General features: G+C 31.3%; 1 protein-coding gene and 2 long non-coding RNA genes across 4 annotated transcripts; 1 reads left to right on the plus strand and 2 right to left on the minus strand.

Annotated features, from left to right (window-relative positions):
* Positions 1-7,529: 7,529 nt before the first annotated feature.
* LOC123720779 lies at positions 7,530-9,053 on the minus strand. Its single transcript, XR_006756084.1, has 3 exons — positions 9,039-9,053; positions 7,796-7,979; positions 7,530-7,688 (listed from the first exon to the last, which is right to left on the minus strand). It is a non-coding gene; the product is annotated as an uncharacterized LOC123720779 (long non-coding RNA).
* On the plus strand, positions 7,792-13,873 carry LOC123720778. Of its 2 annotated transcripts, XR_006756082.1 has the most exons (6): positions 7,792-7,907; positions 8,713-9,169; positions 9,640-9,787; positions 10,346-10,440; positions 12,686-13,277; positions 13,859-13,873. It is a non-coding gene; the product is annotated as an uncharacterized LOC123720778 (long non-coding RNA). The 2 variants fall into 2 exon arrangements; XR_006756083.1 differs by lacking the exons at positions 9,640-9,787; positions 13,859-13,873 and having other exon boundaries at positions 12,686-12,773.
* A 2,254-nt stretch (positions 13,874-16,127) lies between these two features.
* On the minus strand, positions 16,128-17,669 carry LOC123720534. Its single transcript, XM_045677189.1, has 3 exons — positions 17,433-17,669; positions 16,452-16,546; positions 16,128-16,187 (listed from the first exon to the last, which is right to left on the minus strand). The coding sequence occupies exons 1-3, from the start codon at positions 17,645-17,647 to the stop codon at positions 16,147-16,149; spliced, it is 351 nt and encodes a 116-aa protein (XP_045533145.1). The 5' UTR covers positions 17,648-17,669; the 3' UTR covers positions 16,128-16,146.
* Positions 17,670-18,783: the final 1,114 nt, after the last annotated feature.

The raw sequence follows: 18,783 nt of genomic DNA on the forward strand, positions 1-18,783 counted from the left end.
AGTTCTATTGAATATTTGTAAGTTTTCTTAGATCTATTTTTAACTATTACAATAGTTTTTATATAAGAAACAATATCTCTGAACATATGCAAAATCTATGAAATATTATTGTGCACTTGTGGCTGTTTACTTGCGGTGTCTACATTACACTACAATAATTTGATTGATAGATTGCTGTAAACAATAAAGTTCTCTACCTGATGCTAAAATTTATAATTGTTGTCTTTCAACGTTTCAAACTTTTCTATGTAGAATCTTTAGAAGTCTACGAACGAATAGACCAAAACCATAACCCCAACAAAAATTATTAACATGATCTAATAATAAGCATAATGTTGTTTCAGGAACATATGGGCCAAAACATTCGTGATGGTCTCATTAAAGCTGGCCCGGCAGTCCAGGTAGTGGGCCAAGCCGCCACCATCTATAAAGGAAAATAGAAAGCTGGGAAATCAATGCGAATTAGGGCTTATTTGTAGTAGGCATGCGAGACCAAACCTTAAGTGAAAAATAGTTATATTTATCATTTAATATGAAAAAAATTCATGGACCTATATCTGATGTTATTATAGTAGATTTTAACTTTAGCAACACGATTTGTTGGAACATAAAATTGCCTGTATTCCAAAAATCATGATGAGTTATTATGTTATTCTGCTGGAAATGCTGGAATTGACTACTACCGTTACTATGCAGACTACTACTGCAGAATTTATAAACTGTCTCTACTCTTCAGTTTGGTAATTTGTTCTATTGTAAATAACTCTGTAAATACTTCTCCAAATATTCGAATATTAATTTATTTCTTAATGTAAGATATTAGTATTATTTGGTAATAAATATTTATAGTCACGTTTGTATTTTAATTCAATGTGTATTCAACCAATCCGAGGCCCTGATCGTACCCACAAATGAATGAAAAAAAATGTATCTTAATACTAGCCGTTACAAGTATGTTACGCATTATTTATATATTAATAAAGCAAAGTCGTTTTGTTTGATCACTTATAACTCGAGAATGACTTTGACTCACTAATAACTTTGACTTGACCGATTTTATGGTTATTTTATTTATCTCCGTTCCGAATAACTATTAAATATATTTAAAAATATGAATGAAATAAAATAAAAAATCCAATACAAAATGTTCATGTGTATCGTAATTGTCAAACATTTTGTTTAAACCATGGATACGGTAATCTCTTTAATCCAATTAAGGAATGTATTAAATTTTTAATTAAATAAAGGTTTTAACTTGGATCTAAGAAAATTGAAGTAAAAGAGTGTTAGGTACTTTTCTCTTTTTTAAAAGGGTTACACAATACAAAAAGAATTCGGATACCAAAACGTTTAATTAATTATACATTTTATTAGTATTAAAAATCATATTAAAGCGTTCTTGTTTTCATACATAATATTAGGAATATATACATATACACATTAAATTTTCTTGGCAGAGTTTCTTATATATAACTTATATGCAAAAGGGTAGGGTAGGCTCACTTGATGTGAAGTGATACCGACCCTTGGATACTCTCAATGCTAGAGGGCTCGCGAGTGCGTTGCTGACCTTTTTAGAATTGGTACGCTCTTTTCTTTAAGGACCCTAAGTCGAGTTGGTTCAGACACCTTATTCTTAGTCTTTTACTTACAGAATATTGAATGAATATATATGAAGTACGAAAGCTATATCGAAAGTTAAGTTTCTTAATAAAGTTAACGACCCATTTGACACTTAAAATGTTTTTTCGCCAAGGTATATAAGGTAACTATAATAGCATATTAAAGTATAAGAAAAATCCTTAATATTCTGTACTAGAGTTATCCTCTATAGACGTTAGTAGCTTGTCCCACCACGGTTACAGCTGGACCAGCTTTGATGATACCATTTCGAATATTTCGTCCAACTTTTTCCTGCAACAATTACGATACATGTATACCTAATACCAAATATATATACCTAGTTGTTGACTTGGTTCTCAGAGTATAATTTTTTTACTGTACTGGAATGTCGACCAGTAAGCCGACATTCCAGTACAGTAAAATAAAAAACATTACATGGACTCCACATACCTTTGCTCAACTTTGCTTACCTAGAAATATCAAGTCTAGAAATACTTGAACACTTGAGCATAGGTATATTCATACCTTATATAAGTATTCTTAATGTAATTTTTAGTTTCTGGCAAATTTGTAAACAAACGCTCACTATATTCAGCACATGTGATTGAAAGTCTAAATTGAGAATTATTTTGACTCCGAAGTATCTATTATTAATTTTAAAAAGGTTTACCTAGGGGAATTACATAAGAAACAAACAATAACATCAATAGATTTAACAGACAAACACAGCTTGAGCAGAAGCGGGAAATAAAATGATAACTCCTTGAAAAAAAATGAAGTACTGCGAAGCTTTGAATAAGAGAGGGCGTACTCAAAGGGAATACCTCGACTTGATTTTCCTACTACAACCTCCCTCACTCACATAATTTGTAATATAATAAAAACGAAACATGTATAAATACAAATAAATGTATACTTACAAATTTCTTAAACACTTTCCATTTGGGGCTTGGTAATGCTATAACACATGTTGTGAGGAAAATCGTGAAAATTAATATACTTATTTTATAAAAATTCATTTTTGGTCGCTATCTTGGAAGTGTTATATTTGTGTAAAATTTTCACATTTTATACATTTTTAAGTGGAACAGTGTACTATCACTGATGAGGTGTCTTAGACTTCTTTAATTTCAAAGTAAATATTTGTATATATTTTTATCTTTTCGGATATTTATTTTAATTTAATTCAAGAACTAAAAGAAAATGATCTATAAGTTAATTGTAATAATAAAAATTAACAGTGGACTGCCTAAAGCTAAAATGTAGGATCACTTCTGCAACTGGTCTTCTATATAGTATGGAAACCAGATTCTCGTGCTGGGGATGGGTCGTTATGACTTTTAAAGGACCATGCGCCGTGCGACCTGTGAATGGCTGTACTCCTAGCATCCTGTGTACAAGAAATTATCTCTTTAATCATGATTTTTGTAATTATATTTTTTTGTAATTGTAAATTGTGTTTCTATTTTAGAACCTAGTATTAATAGTGATTCATGACTCTTAATATTAGTACTAATTTATTTTTATTTTAGTAACTTTTATATGTCTACGTTGTTATCTGTAATTTTATTTTTGTAAATGTGTATACGTAGTTATGCACTTTTTACGCTTTACCCTTAGTATTTATTTTTCCGATTTCCTTACTACGGTTGCATGGGCCCCTTAATAATTAATGTTATCTGTTTGTATATGCAACAAAATGTTTATGATTATACAAGAAAGAATTCAAGCAGCTTTTACTATAAAATAAATAAATTATAGAACGTGTCAGCTACAATAATAATAATACTCTTAGGCAATCTAGTATCTTTAGGCCATCTGTGTCGGTAGAAGTAATTTACTAAATTAAGAGGTTCAAACATGACACGAATTATTATATGAGTGACGATAAGCAAAGTATGCAGTAAAGTCATTGAACTGCGGGAACTACCGGAATTAATGAATCACTATTGGCACATCGGCACATTTTAATTTTTCCTTCTGCTAAAAAGTCCCCGAAACGTATTTGAATTTATAATGTTAACATACTCCTTACAAAATTGCTTCTGAAAAAGATTATGTTACGTGTAATCCATGTTCCACCACAAACACATAATTATTGTAGGGTCCTTTAAGAAAAGAGCGTACAAATTCTTAAAAGGCCGGCAACGCACTCGCGAGCCCTCTGGCATTGAGAGTGTCCATGGGCGGCGGTATCACTTAACATCAGGTGAGCCTCCTGCCCGTTTGCCCCCTATTTTATAAAAAAAAAAAAAATTGTCAGCTGTATATATTGTACGAGTCTTACATTGTTCTGTTGAGTTTTGACATAACTTTGCAGGCGAAAAGCGTATGTTTTGGTAATAATTAAAGAAAGCAATCATTAAAACTGCAATGTTAATATATATACTATATTTATCTAGAATATTTAGTAGTTGCCTATATATCTATGTACGCAACTTTCTCCGCTCTCTTGTGAGTCACCAAACGCGCTTGTTATGCTACATTAGGACTGTGGCCTACCCCTCTTAAAAATATTCTGAATCGTATCCAGATACAAGCATTTAATAGTTAAAACTAAAATATATTGTATTATAGTTTTTTTTCGTGACTATTAACTTAAGTCAATTAATTAAGCTATATATTTAATCTTGTATAGAACGATTTAATATTTGCAATACGGTTAGTGTTTGCGATACAAACTGCTTTGTATAATCAGCGCAAATATTCACAATTGAAATAAATTGTTTAGTTTCGAAATGCGGATTCGTTGTGGTCTAGTTAGTATTAATGATGTTTAAGCGTTATCAATACTTCTGTTCAAAATGTTTGCAGAATAAATAAGTAAGGCGCAATGTAAACTAGAACGAAAGCATTTCATAATCAATATATTTCTTTCATAAACATATTATAACCTAATAATAAATTTCAAAGGAGAGAATCAGAGAGCATGGAAAATGGTTTTTTAATGACGTTTAAGTTTTAAAATACGAGAAATCGTAATATTTAACTTCTGTGGCCAAAGGTTGTTAAATAGTACGTTTATTCGTTATATATTTCTAATTACTTTGGAATTTAGTTATTTATTTTATAATATTATGTGGATATAACTCAATAAAACACTTATTCAATAACATACTATAAATATCAAAGTAAGTAATATATATGAATATTTTATAGTCATCAGTTTCGTGGCATTTGGAATATATAGAAAGAAGTAAACACGTGATTTAAATGTTAATGAATTACCATTTTCAGTAGCAATGAATGTTCATAAACAAATAGTTACCATATATCCACATTCTAGCGAACGAAAAATGTGGAAATGGACAAAACCGAGTTTCAGAAACTGCACTATAAGTTTGTGAAAAATTGTACGAGCGAGCGTAAAACGCAGGTGTTTGGGACAACAAGAGCAAATTACAAGTTTAAGAGATTGTTTTTGTTTGTGTACCTGGTTGTTTCTGTAACAGCTTACTCGGCAGATTTAGAATAGGAATAGAAACTCTTTAATAAACTTCGTTAGTATTTTATTACGTTGCCTTAAAGATATTACAATATATTTATGAATTATATCACTTTTATTTTTCACTGTTCTATCTATTCCTATAAGGATAAGAGTAAAGAGCTGAAGAACATTAATAAGAATATGGTTAGGTAGAGTTTTAAGCTTGTTGCTAGGTTCAAAGGAATTTCATATAATTTATTTCAAAAGAAATTCACCACACTAAAAAAGCTTATGTTTTTTTTTCCAGAAATTATATACATCTTGTATCAATTAAATTTAAAGATCTAAAAGACGCTTAAATTTACAAATGGAATAAATATTACATTTTCGGTTCTTGATTAGATAACTTATTTGCAAATAGGTACCGTTGCATATGTTTCCCAGTTATTTAGTAGTTTAAGAATTTTCACATGGAGTCCCTGCCTTTCTAGGATATGCCTCGCTAAAACAGACATATCTGGATTGCGGTTAAAAAATCTCTAGATTAAGGATCACTTTTTGGCACACACGGTAGCATGTGTTTCCAGTTATTCATTAGAATCCCTAAGAATTTTAACATGGACTCCCTGCCTTTCTACAATTCGCCTCGTTAAAGCAGACATTTGAAACCTATAAGTTTCACCGAATAGATAAAAAGGATTAATTTTGATTAACATTGTTTTAATATAAGAACTAAAATATCTCCTCTTTCTCTTATAGAGGAACAGAACACGAATTGTGTTTGACATTCACAGACAATTGGAAGAAAAGGGCAGAAATATAAATACATAAATATTTTATAATAAACCTTTCTATATATAATATATCTTATAATAATATTCCAAGGCTCGTAAAGCTTAAACAAACATAGATTAATTAAATTCTACAAACTGTACGAGAATGTTTTCACAGAGAATAGTATCCTTAATTTTATATAATGTAGTTGGTAGATCATATTTTTATCAAAATTAACTAACTCATTTTTTATATGTTGAATATTAACAGGTTCTCGTTCATTGTTAGGCTAAGCATAAATTTTAGCTCAGAGCGTTGTAACTTGGGGTATACCTAAAATGAGTATTTATTATTTGATTCAAAACGGGACAGTGAGTCAATTTAGGTCAAATAATAAGTAGTCCATTTAAAAAACACTTTTTAAAACTTAATTTTTCATTTCGGGGACACCGGGACGTAATTGAAAAAGGGACATGTCTGGTCAAGTTAGGTATACCACAGATAAATAAAAATCTATGTCCGCTACTCACATCCTTATGAAGGGTAAAATGATTAAAATAGCGAGAAAACGATACTTAGTGTATCCACACGTTAAAAACATATACATTTTATATAGGGAGTTATATTTTCGTCTCTACTATGAATACCCTTAGACCTAAAAATAGCCGTCGTGTGTACATAAGACATTTTAAATTGAGGATAGAATAGTTCCAACGGAATAATACTGGGCATAACTATGGAGTAGGGATAATTAATGGAGTCGTTTGTTCCTTTTTGTTTTAAATGTACACATCTATCTAGTAGTATAATTAAAAACTGTAGAGCAATAAATTGAAACATTGCCTTCTACACTAGCATTTAGCTTTATTAGCGCCTAGTGTTTTTATTTCAACCAAACTTCACTTTTATTGCGTTTGATGACATCTAGGCGTCTCGCAAGACCGGCAATTGAAACGTTTGTTTCACCAGAGATCATTTTAGTTGAATCCAGTCTATTCTAAGCAACACCCACTTACCAGTCGGAACGTTGACATATGTATTTATTAAGTAAAGCATTTACCTTATTTAGTATTGGTATGTCCTATAAGGTACTGAGTATTCACACAAAACGAGGACACGTCTTCTAGACACGTGTATCTACTCAATATCAGTGTTGGTACAAAACTCATCTATATTATAATATCAATTCATTTATATTAGTTAAAAGGCAATGCAGCTCTCGTGTTGAGAGTCCATGGGCGGTATCACTTAGCATCAGGTGAGCCTTCTGGCCGTCTACCCCCTGTTCTGAAAAAAAGTCATGTAGGCAGAAGCGTCTCAGTGCAGGCCGTACCAATATTGAATATATTGACCACTGCCGAACGTATCTAAGATATTCCTTTTAATGTGCGGTTTTGTTTAAGTGTTTCCCATTAGGGTGATATCTCGTCGAGGTTGAATTTAATTTGATTGAAAATTCATGTTAAGTTAGTTTAAATGGAACATGTTTCCCATTTTGTAATTCTCCTTTGCCGACCTATTATATAACGTATATTATATTGAATCACTTTCAAGAGATTAGGTAGAATATTATTGACAAAATGAAATCGCCTTTATTTAAGAGCACATGTCTCTATCAATACATACACATTGACGTTTACTTACTTAACAATGTATTGGAAATAAAGTCACTGTCCGTGATTGAAATGCCAGTAAAATTGATATATGATGGTAATTTGTCTAATGTTAATCTTTTGAAAGTTAACCGATGTCTTAAAATACAGTGCGTTGTATCTGATAGTATTTTTTTGGATTATTATTTTTACACCTGCATAGATCTCGAAGTGATTCAGTGACATATCGCGTTATAAATACTATTAAAAACCTGTAAATGGAAACGTGAATCACGTTAATATCTATGACGCATTAAATTTAATGAAATATAAAGTCATGTTTATGACAAATAATGCAGGTATATAGGCGACGACTTACATTTTATTTCTATTTAAAAATGAAGTTAACACGGTTTTTACTTTGCGTTTTTGCTTTCGTTTTAAATATTTTTATCGCATCAGCTGGGCTTCCTAACCCATTGGGATTCATTGTGAGTACAGCTACATTCTGATATCTCATATCTCATCTCAGTTGTTGCTCTTATGACAGTTTGTAGTCTTTTCTATGAATATAATTTATTGAATACAAATGCTCAGACAAATGTTCCATCAAGTTTCATTAAGTTTTTGCATATGGATTACAAAGATAAAGAAATAATTTAAATTTATTGTTCAAGTTTAAGATAAATAGATATTATAAATATAGTTTTGTGCTTCATGTAAGTTATGTTATAAGCTTATTAAATACAAACTATTTACGTAACTCAGGCATGTATATAACACAAATTACCAGCAATTATTTTATTAATTTAGATATTTTATTAATAATAGCCCTTTTTATTCTTCCATTATATAAAATATATATTAAAATGATCAATGCATCTTAGAATTCATTATAAATATATATTTTATTTCTGTTAATTTTTTAACTGTGCTTTATGCTTATGTTTAAATGTGTATAGCGTTTTTGGCTTTTGTGTATAATGTAATTGTTTGGATATTGCTTAATGACGAGCTGTCTGATCATGCAGTTGGCTCTAAAGTTCTGATATTATTGTTATTCAAAAGCCACCAATATTAGTGTGATTATATCTAGAAAGGTATTTTTTAAATTTCTTTTAACAATTTTTTGCAAAACAAAATGTGTCTATGTCGATACAAAACAAATACAATCTCATCAAAGTCAACCCGTGTTCAAGAAAGAAAATACTTGTGGCATTTAATTTTAATTTCAAAACGATGTATTAATAAGATTTTTTATTATTTGTAAAAGACTTATCATACATATTTTTATAGGATGACGCTAAAGATGGATTGGATGGAGGCGCAGAGATGGCTGAATCAGCTATAGATGCATTCGGAGATATTGTGCCTTGACAGAAAATATACTTACTGGCTTTATTAAATCCTAAAACCATTATATTCTTTGTTTACTTCAATATGCAGAACATATACATATATGAAATTACTAATATCACAACCGAAAGTGTATTACCATTCTCCTCTGAGAAGCTTTAATTTATTATTAAAGGATTCAAACAAAAACCTTCCGGTAAATGAAGGAATTTTAATAAAACTACATTCAAATATCTGATTACATTAAGTATTAAAAATACCTATACCTTATAAAATCTTTGATTCGGGAAGTTTCTTTTCGTTCCGATCAATAACATACATGCAATTTTATGTTTATTTGATTTACTAGAAAAACCAATTCCTATGTTACGACATCTGTTTTTTGTTATATTTTTATGTGAGTATACAATATGATTTACTACAATGTAGTGAAAGCAATTCTATGATATAATTTAAATTTAAGGGCTTAAATTTATAATTAGTTTATAATAATAATGTAACTTTAATTGTTTCTACTTCTCGCTATAAAGTCTACAAAGAATCAACCTAAGAACAATATTTATGGTTCCAAGGTTTTATTTTACTAAGAAAATGTAGTTATAAATTATATATTAATAAAAGTTTTTTTATATCGCTTTATAAGGTATTGCTCTCAAAACTTTTTTTGTAATATAATAAGCAACATAAAAGTATAATAATAGTGTAATATATACGAAGATTGTTCGCACAGCGGACCTGGTGAGAGCTAAGTGCGGAAATTGAGTCCTCCAACCTTTAGCTTTTACACGAAGATTGAAAGATTTATCTCAATACTTAATCGTGTATTAAACGATTTGTTGTTTTTACCTTTCTATGACCAATTTTTAGTTATCTACGTAGATGCAAACTATGTTAATAAAACTATGACAAAACCTGGACGTGTAAGGTTCTATCCACGAAATTCTGTATTTCGAAAGTCAGACCTCATTGACAGAGGTTGTTCTGTTTTCTTAAAGGAATGTCCAGCAGCTTATAAGTAAGGGAATTGTTTTTGTCGATCGTAAGAATTTGTTTTAACATATGGTATAGCAATAAACATTCTCTATGGTACATGCTATACATGTACCATAGAGAACATACCTGTGTTTATGGGTTTCTTGGTCTCAGTTTTATTCTAACAACGTAACCTTATCCTAGCTAAAGAAGCTGAAACCTTTAAGAACATTAAATACCTTTTATTCTTCTTCAAATAGTATAAATAGTTGCTTCCCGCCTTCTGTAATTAAGTCCTTTGAAATGCGCAACGGATTTGATTGTGGACATAATAAAGGATTATATTATCTCTAGTAGAAAAGAAAGTTCCGCTGCCTGTAGGTTAAGGGTAAAATTTAAAAACGGGACTTAGCGGTAAGTGTCAGATTCACCCGTCAAATCGAATGTTATTGACATATGGAAGTCACACTTAGGGCTAAGTTTTTTTTTGTGAAGATTCATTTTCTCTCCAAGATCATCAAATATTAAGACTGTTTATGTATTAGTTTACTGTAGTGCAGTTTATTTCTCATAATAATTTAATACTTTAATTGATTTCCAGGAGAAATTCAGTCTGCGCCCGACACTATGATGGTCAATACAAAACATTTTCGAATTATTGCGTGCTTGAATATGAAAATTGTAATGCATGGAGACGTGAGTATGATGCTTCTACTTTCTCTCCACGTGTTTTTTACCAGATACATAGATCGAGTTATTGTGACTCTATATTTGAGGTGATATGCTGTAGTATGGAACACTATATTCCCTTCTCCGACGTGAACATCATTGGGACTCTTCGACCTTGTTTCAACGCTGTAGACTCTGTGAGTAATGTAAGCAAGACACTGTTTCGTCCTCCTCGTTTCCGCAAGTCCTCGGCGAACTATAGAGTGACCTGAGTGTTTTTTTTGTAAATAAAGATTGAGGTCCAGATGGAATTTTAGCAATAGTTTTGAAAATGTGTACACTTAAGTTGTTTCCAGTTTTGATCTATTTTGTCTTTCTTTTGAGACTGTACCTGAGACTGTAACCGTGCCGTAAATCCTGCAAGCATGCGAACGTAAAACCTGTCCCAATGCGAAACTTCCTACTATAGACCGATCTTGACTAGGTTGTCGTCTAATCTAAACTTCCGAGAATGCATTGTGTCTATGACTCAAACAGCTACCGCGAAACTCAGCATCCATAACGACTTCTGCCACTTCATCATTGTTGAAGAAACTCTCAGTCTTCAATCGGTTCCCAACTTCGTCTGTATCTTCCATCAATCAAGTAAGATGCAGACACTCGCCTCTTTATGTATGAAAAAAAATACAAAATTGTTAAACAAAGCAACCAATTACAAGATATACAAGATCGCGAGTCAGCCTAGGATTACAGACTATTTAAGAAAGAGATGAAGAAGAACAGCGCTGGAATGGATACCGATTGCATAGCTTTTGTATACAATTCCGATGTTATGATCTCAATGCTGAGCGCTGATGCTGATGGCCTCGCAATCGCTTGAGGCAAAACACATATCTTGGAATTGCTATCGCTGTTGGAAGATACAGTGTACCGGTGCATCCCAGAAACTATCCCTGTTTTTGAGCATGTTTGCTCAGTAGAATTACTACGTTCTACAAAATTGTAATAACATATAAAATAGGAAAATATGTTATAGTTCGTAACGTTTTCTATAGTTAACTAATTGAATTTTATTGCAGCCGGACAAGACCAAGCAGACGCTGAAGTCTTATAGAATAATAGAATAGACTTTTCAAAGAAAAATACTACTCGGCTTTCCACAAACTAATGAACTCAGATCAAATATTTAATGAGTGTAAAATTGCATTTCCAAGAATATTGTAGCTTACGACAATTGTTGGTATATTTTTGTTTCTCTTGATATTGGATGTACCTTGGTTACACAATACTGAGAATTTTCGCTATTTTCGCCATCGAAGTAGTTCCAATTTGGTCGATGTTTATAATCGGCGGAAAATAGATTTCAAATTTGTAATTGGAGATTATATTTTGTACTTTAATTTAAAATTTATTGCCCGATACGCGGCGTCACCATTAGCACTCTATGATTTATAAAGACTTTCTTCCATAGAGTAATATGACATACCTTAGTACATACAGTCAAAATATGATATAACGACATCGAAGGGACTGCTCATATTTGTTCGTAAAAATCGATAGTCGTAACGGCCGATAACGTTGTTATTGCTGTACCTTATACATATAATTCAGCCGGGACCTTTGATTTTGAGAAAAACACTTTTTGAACGGATTAAAGCTATGTATTATTATTAAAAACTTATAATTATTTAAATAATTCTAAATTTTAAATTGTTCCCGACGTTTCGTGTGCTTTTCAGCGAGCGTGGTCACGGTGACTGAAGACAAAAGGTGTTAACTGTCAAAAGTATCATAGCTGCAGAGAATAAAGAGCCTCTGTTTTGTGCGGATTGTTTGTCTGAGGACACCGTGAGTCATTTTTGCAAAAACCCGTCATCTTTTAGTCGATATCAACTTCGGGGCAATAAATACAGATAAAACAACTTCCCTGCAGCTGTGTTACTTTTGAGATTTAATACCTTTTGTCTTCAGTCACCGTGGCCACGCACGCTGAAAAGCACGCGAACGTCGGAAAAAAATTAAAATTTAGAATTATGTAAATAATTATAAGTTTTTAATAATAATACATAGCTTTAATCCGTTCAAAAAGTGTTTTTCTTAATGTGTAACAGATATTTTAACAAAAGACAATACCTTTGATTTTGGTCAATATAACCAATATATCGTCGTAAACGGTTTTGACTGTATTATAATTACTCGTAGCAATTACGATTTGTGTTCCTGAAATCGTTATTTGTATAAAAATACAATTATATAAATATTTTCCTTTCAGAATGGAGTATGGTGAAAAATGAGCGCTGTTGATTGCTAATTTAAATTGTAAGATGTTTCTTATCTCGTAATAGAATTTGAAAAAATTATTTTTTATTTAGTAAAAGAAATTCCTTTCATAAATAATAAAAACACATTAATTTTTCCATTAACAGAAAAAATATTTAATAATAACAGGATGATAAGTACTAATTAATAAGAAACAATTTTATTTTGTATTCTAATCCCTAATGGAATCGCGTGTAGACATAAATAGGCTTTATAAGTGCACTGGTTTGTTTAATGTTGGCGGAATCGTTTTCTTAAATGAAACAAAGCACTGTTGATGACGTCATATTTCCTACAAAGATATGGTAGTTCGGGGAAATATCCTCAGACCATCGAGGTTGAGTGGGTATCATTTGGGTAAATTGCAAGCACAAAAGACGTGAACTATTTTCGTCACATCGTCTCCTCTCAACACTACAATGCTCCACTGAATACTCAATCAGAACTGTCTTGCGTTCTCTGTTCACATTGTCAAAAGTCAAGATTGCGTCTCAAGGCATTTTCTGCTCTGATTTGTTGTGAAGAAATTTTTGTACTTTTATTCGGTAAGTAATGATTCCAAAATTTTAAACAATGAAATAATAACAAATCAAATGAAATTATGATACTTAAAAGTAACAGAAAAACCCTCAATAAATTACCAAAGCAACATGTAAAATCAACGGTTAATTGAATCGACCATAACATTTTCTGAGCCTTTCGACCCCAACGTGAGACTCCAATCCTTAAAGTTAACAAAGCCCCTTTTTAGGAAATGGGAGATTTTGTAACTCCCCTGCTGCTTAGCCTCTCGGTCACCTACCTGCCTGATTGCGTGCCTGATAGACTATGATGTAGGGGTGTAGGGGCTATGATGTTTCGCAAAAAATATAACATTTCTTGAAATTCCTAGCATTCCCTGACTTATTTTTAATTTATTCAATTAGCTTCATATAATGTGTGGTAAACGTTAGACTATGACGTTGAGCTCATTTACAAACCATTTTACCTAAACAAGTCTTCGTAGTAAGTGATAAAATGCGTGTGTTAATACTGCAAGTACTGATATTTATCTTAATGTTTTATGGCAGAATGGGATTTACATTATACTGTAATAAATCCGAATTTAATCCACCATATTCTCCAGATTTGGCCTCCGGTGACATTTTCCTGTTCTGAGAGTATGCTCGCTGGACAGATATGTTACGCTGATAAGAGATAATCGTCAAAACCAAAACCTATTTTGGGGCTTAAGACAAATTGTAGCATATGAATAGTATCGAAAAATTGTATGGCAGCTATAATCATTGTATCGCTAATATTGAATAATTAAATCACATTCTATCAAAAATTAATTTTTTCTATGTTAGCCTACGAACTTTTCAGTCTGGTGGGCTATAGCCCATATATAGTATATATACTGTTTCCGTCTTAGTCGTTTTATCAACCGTTTAATTAATTTTCGTTTCGAATTAATATAAAGATTTCCAGATTTTAAAAATTTAAAATGCGTATTTTACGCATGATTTTGAGCTTTGAGGGACTCAGGCATGGCCACTCGTCGCCTTGATGTTCGAACTTGACACGCTTCGAATGATAATCTTAATGATATTATTCTGTTGATTTAAAGTGTAGATAACAAGAAGCATGAATAAAACTTACCATTTTATCACTAACAATACACTTTTCTATACCTATTATGATTAAAGAACATGGATACTTTATTAAAATAAAAGACTTAATAAAGAATAATAAATAATAAAAATCTATAAAATCACCATTCTGCGACTATACAAAAATACAGATTCAAAATAAAATGCCAGTTTGACATTTCAATATTCTAATACCGTTGACACATCGTTAGGATGTTAATCAAAGACAGAGCGGAGAATGATTTGTGATCTGTGAAAGTTCATACAATATAATTTCAAGCTTTTTATAATATTAATGGTGAGTATTTAAATTCGTACTTATGTATCACAAAACGATATTACACTGATTTTCAAAAGGCGTTTGATCATGTATACCATCTATTAATAAGGATCAAAAATTACGGGATTCACGGTAACTAGTTCCGATAGATAAGCTCTTATATAAATAATCGAAACCAAATAATTACCGTTATTTATCGGCAGATCATAGCACGGTTTACATATTTCACGGCTCAAATCTGCAGTACACGTTGACTAGATACTAAAATCCATTTTACGCGCCGATGTCACGTTTGTACATATTGTTTTATTGTCTTTAACAATATGTATTTGCAACTTCATGGTCTCCATGAAGTTTCGCCTAATCGTTTCAGCCACCTTGCATTCCTAATTATTTACTATTATATTCTTTTGCTTCAATATATTCCTACCTAACTGCTATTTTTGATTTCATATTGCTTTCTATTTGTAAATGTATATACGTGGACGCTGGGTGAACTCATGTGACATCTTCTATAGAAAACGTACCCTCGAGATTTTTGTGCCACTGATATTGCGAGGTCAATAATTGAGGGGAAGTTCTGGAATATTCTAAACTTCTGTAACAATCAGACCTTTAAAACTCACAATTTAATTATTTCTTAGAGTTATGATTGAACTACTTAATTTAACTACTAATTACTTTTATATCTTTACTTTGTCTCTGGTTTAAAACTACGCCATATTTGTTTGCCTTCTATTCAGTCATATAAAATAGAAAATAGAATATAAAATAGAATAAATAGACTGGGAACAATATTGCTGAATCTAAATTGCCGTATAATTTATGAATTATCCTTGCATTTGTTGAAGAACATCTTTAAATATTCAAGATTAGACTCGTGATTGAACGTTAGAATTCAATTCCAAATTCTCAATGTATTTGCCGACTCAACTCGACGTAATTCACTTCATGTTTGTCACTTCGATATTAGGTTTATCTAAAAGACAAACGTAGGCAAAATTGCATTGTGGACAATAAGATCTCGGTACGGTGCTTTCATATACAATTTACTAGCTTCTTTGATATAGTGGTTATGTCCTATTATAGATCATAGAGTTTTGAGTTCTAATCCTGAGGTAGTATAAAAACGACTTTTTGGCTAAATAAATATTAATGGCAGCCCAAAGTTAAGAAGTTGCTGTTTGTACATTAATGTTATTCAGTCGTCTTTGTCGAATCAATTATTATTTGTACAATAATCTAATCGAGGCCGGGTAATATGTTATTCGTTAAACTAGTGGAGCCGTTACGGATGGTAGTAGTAGGTAAGTTCAGCATTAAGGCCTTTCCGATAAGAGAAATGATCACAGTCCTCGATCGAGTACATTATGTGAATATTAATGAGCCTTATTAAGTAGTTTGATAATTACAAAACTCAATACACCACTTATAAAATCTTAAATTAATGGATTTCAAAAATACGTATAGAATAAAAAACATAGCAAGATTCAGCTGTTTATTTTAACAATTGTCGTCCATATAATAACGCCAATGCGCATCACCTAAAAGAAATAAATTATTTTATGAAATAGTATATTATGAAATTCATATATAGCGACTAACATTTCGATACACTTCGTCTAATCTCATAAATTGGGTATCTTTTTGTGAACTGAAAATACATACAAAAACATATTAGCGGCATTATAATGTTATATTACGATTTAGTGTCAATTTAATATTTACTTACTTTGTTGTGCAATTTGAGTTTGTATTGTTATGCCACATTTTAATTTAGCTAGAATATAAAATATGAGGAAACTTACCGTCTTTAATCTTGCAATTCTCATACTCCATTAGGCACAAAGAATGAAACTTTTTCTTTTTTTGATGGTCATTCATGGCACAGATTTCTCGCTTCCTAAAGTTCAGGAAGTATTCTTAGTAAGATGGAATTATATATGTCGATATCAATTTATTCAGAGTCGAGACTTACCGCTAAGTATGACTCCGATACGTCAGTACTTTTTGTCAAAACGGTTGTCAAACTTGACGCTTAGTCTCTGAATCTGAGGGTAGTATCAGTTATTAGATTTAGGTTAATAAACAACAGATTGTTAATTAAAAATAATTTGTTTAATATATCTTGTTAGTATAGAATATAAAAGCTTGGTTGAGTTAAATTAAGCTAATTTAAGTTGGGCAAAACGTTTTGATATCAAAGAGATGTTTACTCGACCAAATTAATTATTTCCTAAATCAGAAACATGAATGTTTTATTTTTGTAACTTCAAACAAATCTGAAGGATTACTATAGACTTTGCTTGCCGAGGGGAACAAAGTCGAAAGGCACTATTGTGACAATTTTTTACACATTTTTTACTTATTTTTGTTCTTGAGGCTCGCTGTATTAATATTAAGTTGTTACAAACGAAACAAAGATATTATAAGTAACACAAAGCGAGCCTCGGAACGTAGGACTTTGAGCTTACGCTACATTCCGGAAAGCTCTAAAGCTTCTAATAATACTATAACTGTATTTTTTTTCAGAATTTGTCCAAAACAATGCGTTAGTCCACCTACTACATAAAATAATGTTTAAATCATCGAATAGGACAAAAAAAGTTTTCATTTGATATACATCTACACATGTGATGTACTTAGTATCCTAATATATTACGACTTTGTTCCCTGGGCAAGCGTCGTGTAATTTCATATAATAACTAGCGACTAGTATTTTTATAAATTAAAAATAACAATTCTAGAGATATTAAAAAAATATAGAACTTCTCCCAATATTTACCTACCTGTCAGTCTTTACACAATCCACATATTCTTCCATACATTCTTCAATATCTTCCTCCAGCTCTGTCTTGTTGATCTTAGCTTCTGGACCAAAATCAAACTCTGGGGGTATAGGGCGTGGAGTCATATCTCCTAGGTCGTCATATTCTTGACATAGGCTTATCGGGAATAAAACTCCAATAATTATTATAAATTTTCCGTCTGGACAAGGATTCATAATTGAATTATAGTTGACTGTACGCTCGTATAAAGTTATGATCAATAAAAATGTAATTAATTGGAAATTAGTACGTAGTTTATTTTCTAGTAATTATGCTAAAGTGCTGGAATTAATACGAACTGAAAATTTATAGCGTTGCTTTAGAAAAAAAATGTTACTTACTACATTATATACCGTAAGGGGCCTGCCTTACTCTGTATCTTCTAATATTGATAATTAGGTTATGAATAATCTTGAATCTTACTCAGATGAACGAAAAATCATATTTTGGGAATATGCTTTACCGTGCCTTGATCTGAAAATCTGGTTTGTACCAAATATGTATGCTGAACTGTTTAACGTCGTTGGACTTTCCAAGCAACAAAGATAACGTTTCAAGTAATTTAAAGTAACTTGATCCTTTTATGGATATAATTAAACTTTATTTTAATTTAGGCGTCAAGAATGTCACTGAAAAGGGATAGGACTTGCTAAGATGTAAATGAACGTTGTTAAGTTTAATGTCATCGATTATGACCCAAGCTGAGTTTTAATACGGTATTATAGCTTATTATTCTACAAGTATGTTCATCATGCTAGTACGATAAGCTTTAGAGCTTTCCGGAATGTAGCGTAAGCTCAAAGTCCTACGTTCCGAGGCTCGCTTTGTGTTACTTATAATATCTTTGTTTCGTTTGTAACAACTTAATATTAATATAGCGAGCCTCAAGAACAAAAAAAATGCTTCACCGATTCAGTTTATTACATTTCACACACAATAGTAGACCGTGCGTACTTTTATACAAATTTCAGTTTAAAAGTCAGCATTAATCATTACTACAAAGTCATGAAAAGTAATTTTGATATTCCTTCTGCCTTCTTCATTCAATTCTTTTTAATAAAACCATATTACCGGATATAAAAGCGAACTTATTGACATGACACGAACATGAATACTTATGGCAGTATTACGTAATACATGTCGGAGACATTATTATTTGAAAAACAGAACAATAAATGTTTACTTGAATGAAATGAATGTCTTCTTTTTGTGGAGCCCAAAATGTTGATTGACTGACCTTCTCAAAAAGAGTGACGATTCTTAAAAAGAGTAGTCTGTTACGCCAATATATTTGTTTTTTCGATTAAAACTT

The sequence above is a fragment of the Pieris brassicae genome, chromosome 2 (assembly GCF_905147105.1).
Source record: "Pieris brassicae chromosome 2, ilPieBrab1.1, whole genome shotgun sequence".
NCBI classification, from domain to species: Eukaryota; Metazoa; Arthropoda; class Insecta; order Lepidoptera; family Pieridae; genus Pieris; species Pieris brassicae.

What these genes read in the sequence shown, in the direction of transcription:
- LOC123720534 (XM_045677189.1), bottom strand. Translation starts at nt 17,647, where the DNA reads ATGAATCCTTGTCCAGACGGAAAATTTATAATAATTATTGGAGTTTTA. An exon ending in GATTGTGTAAAGACTGACAG is followed by an intron (nt 16,547 to 17,432) that starts GTAGGTAAATAT and finishes CCTGAACTTTAG; the next exon opens with GAAGCGAGAAATCTGTGCCA. An exon ending in GAATTGCAAGATTAAAGACG is followed by an intron (nt 16,188 to 16,451) that starts GTAAGTTTCCTC and finishes TATTTCTTTTAG; the next exon opens with GTGATGCGCATTGGCGTTAT.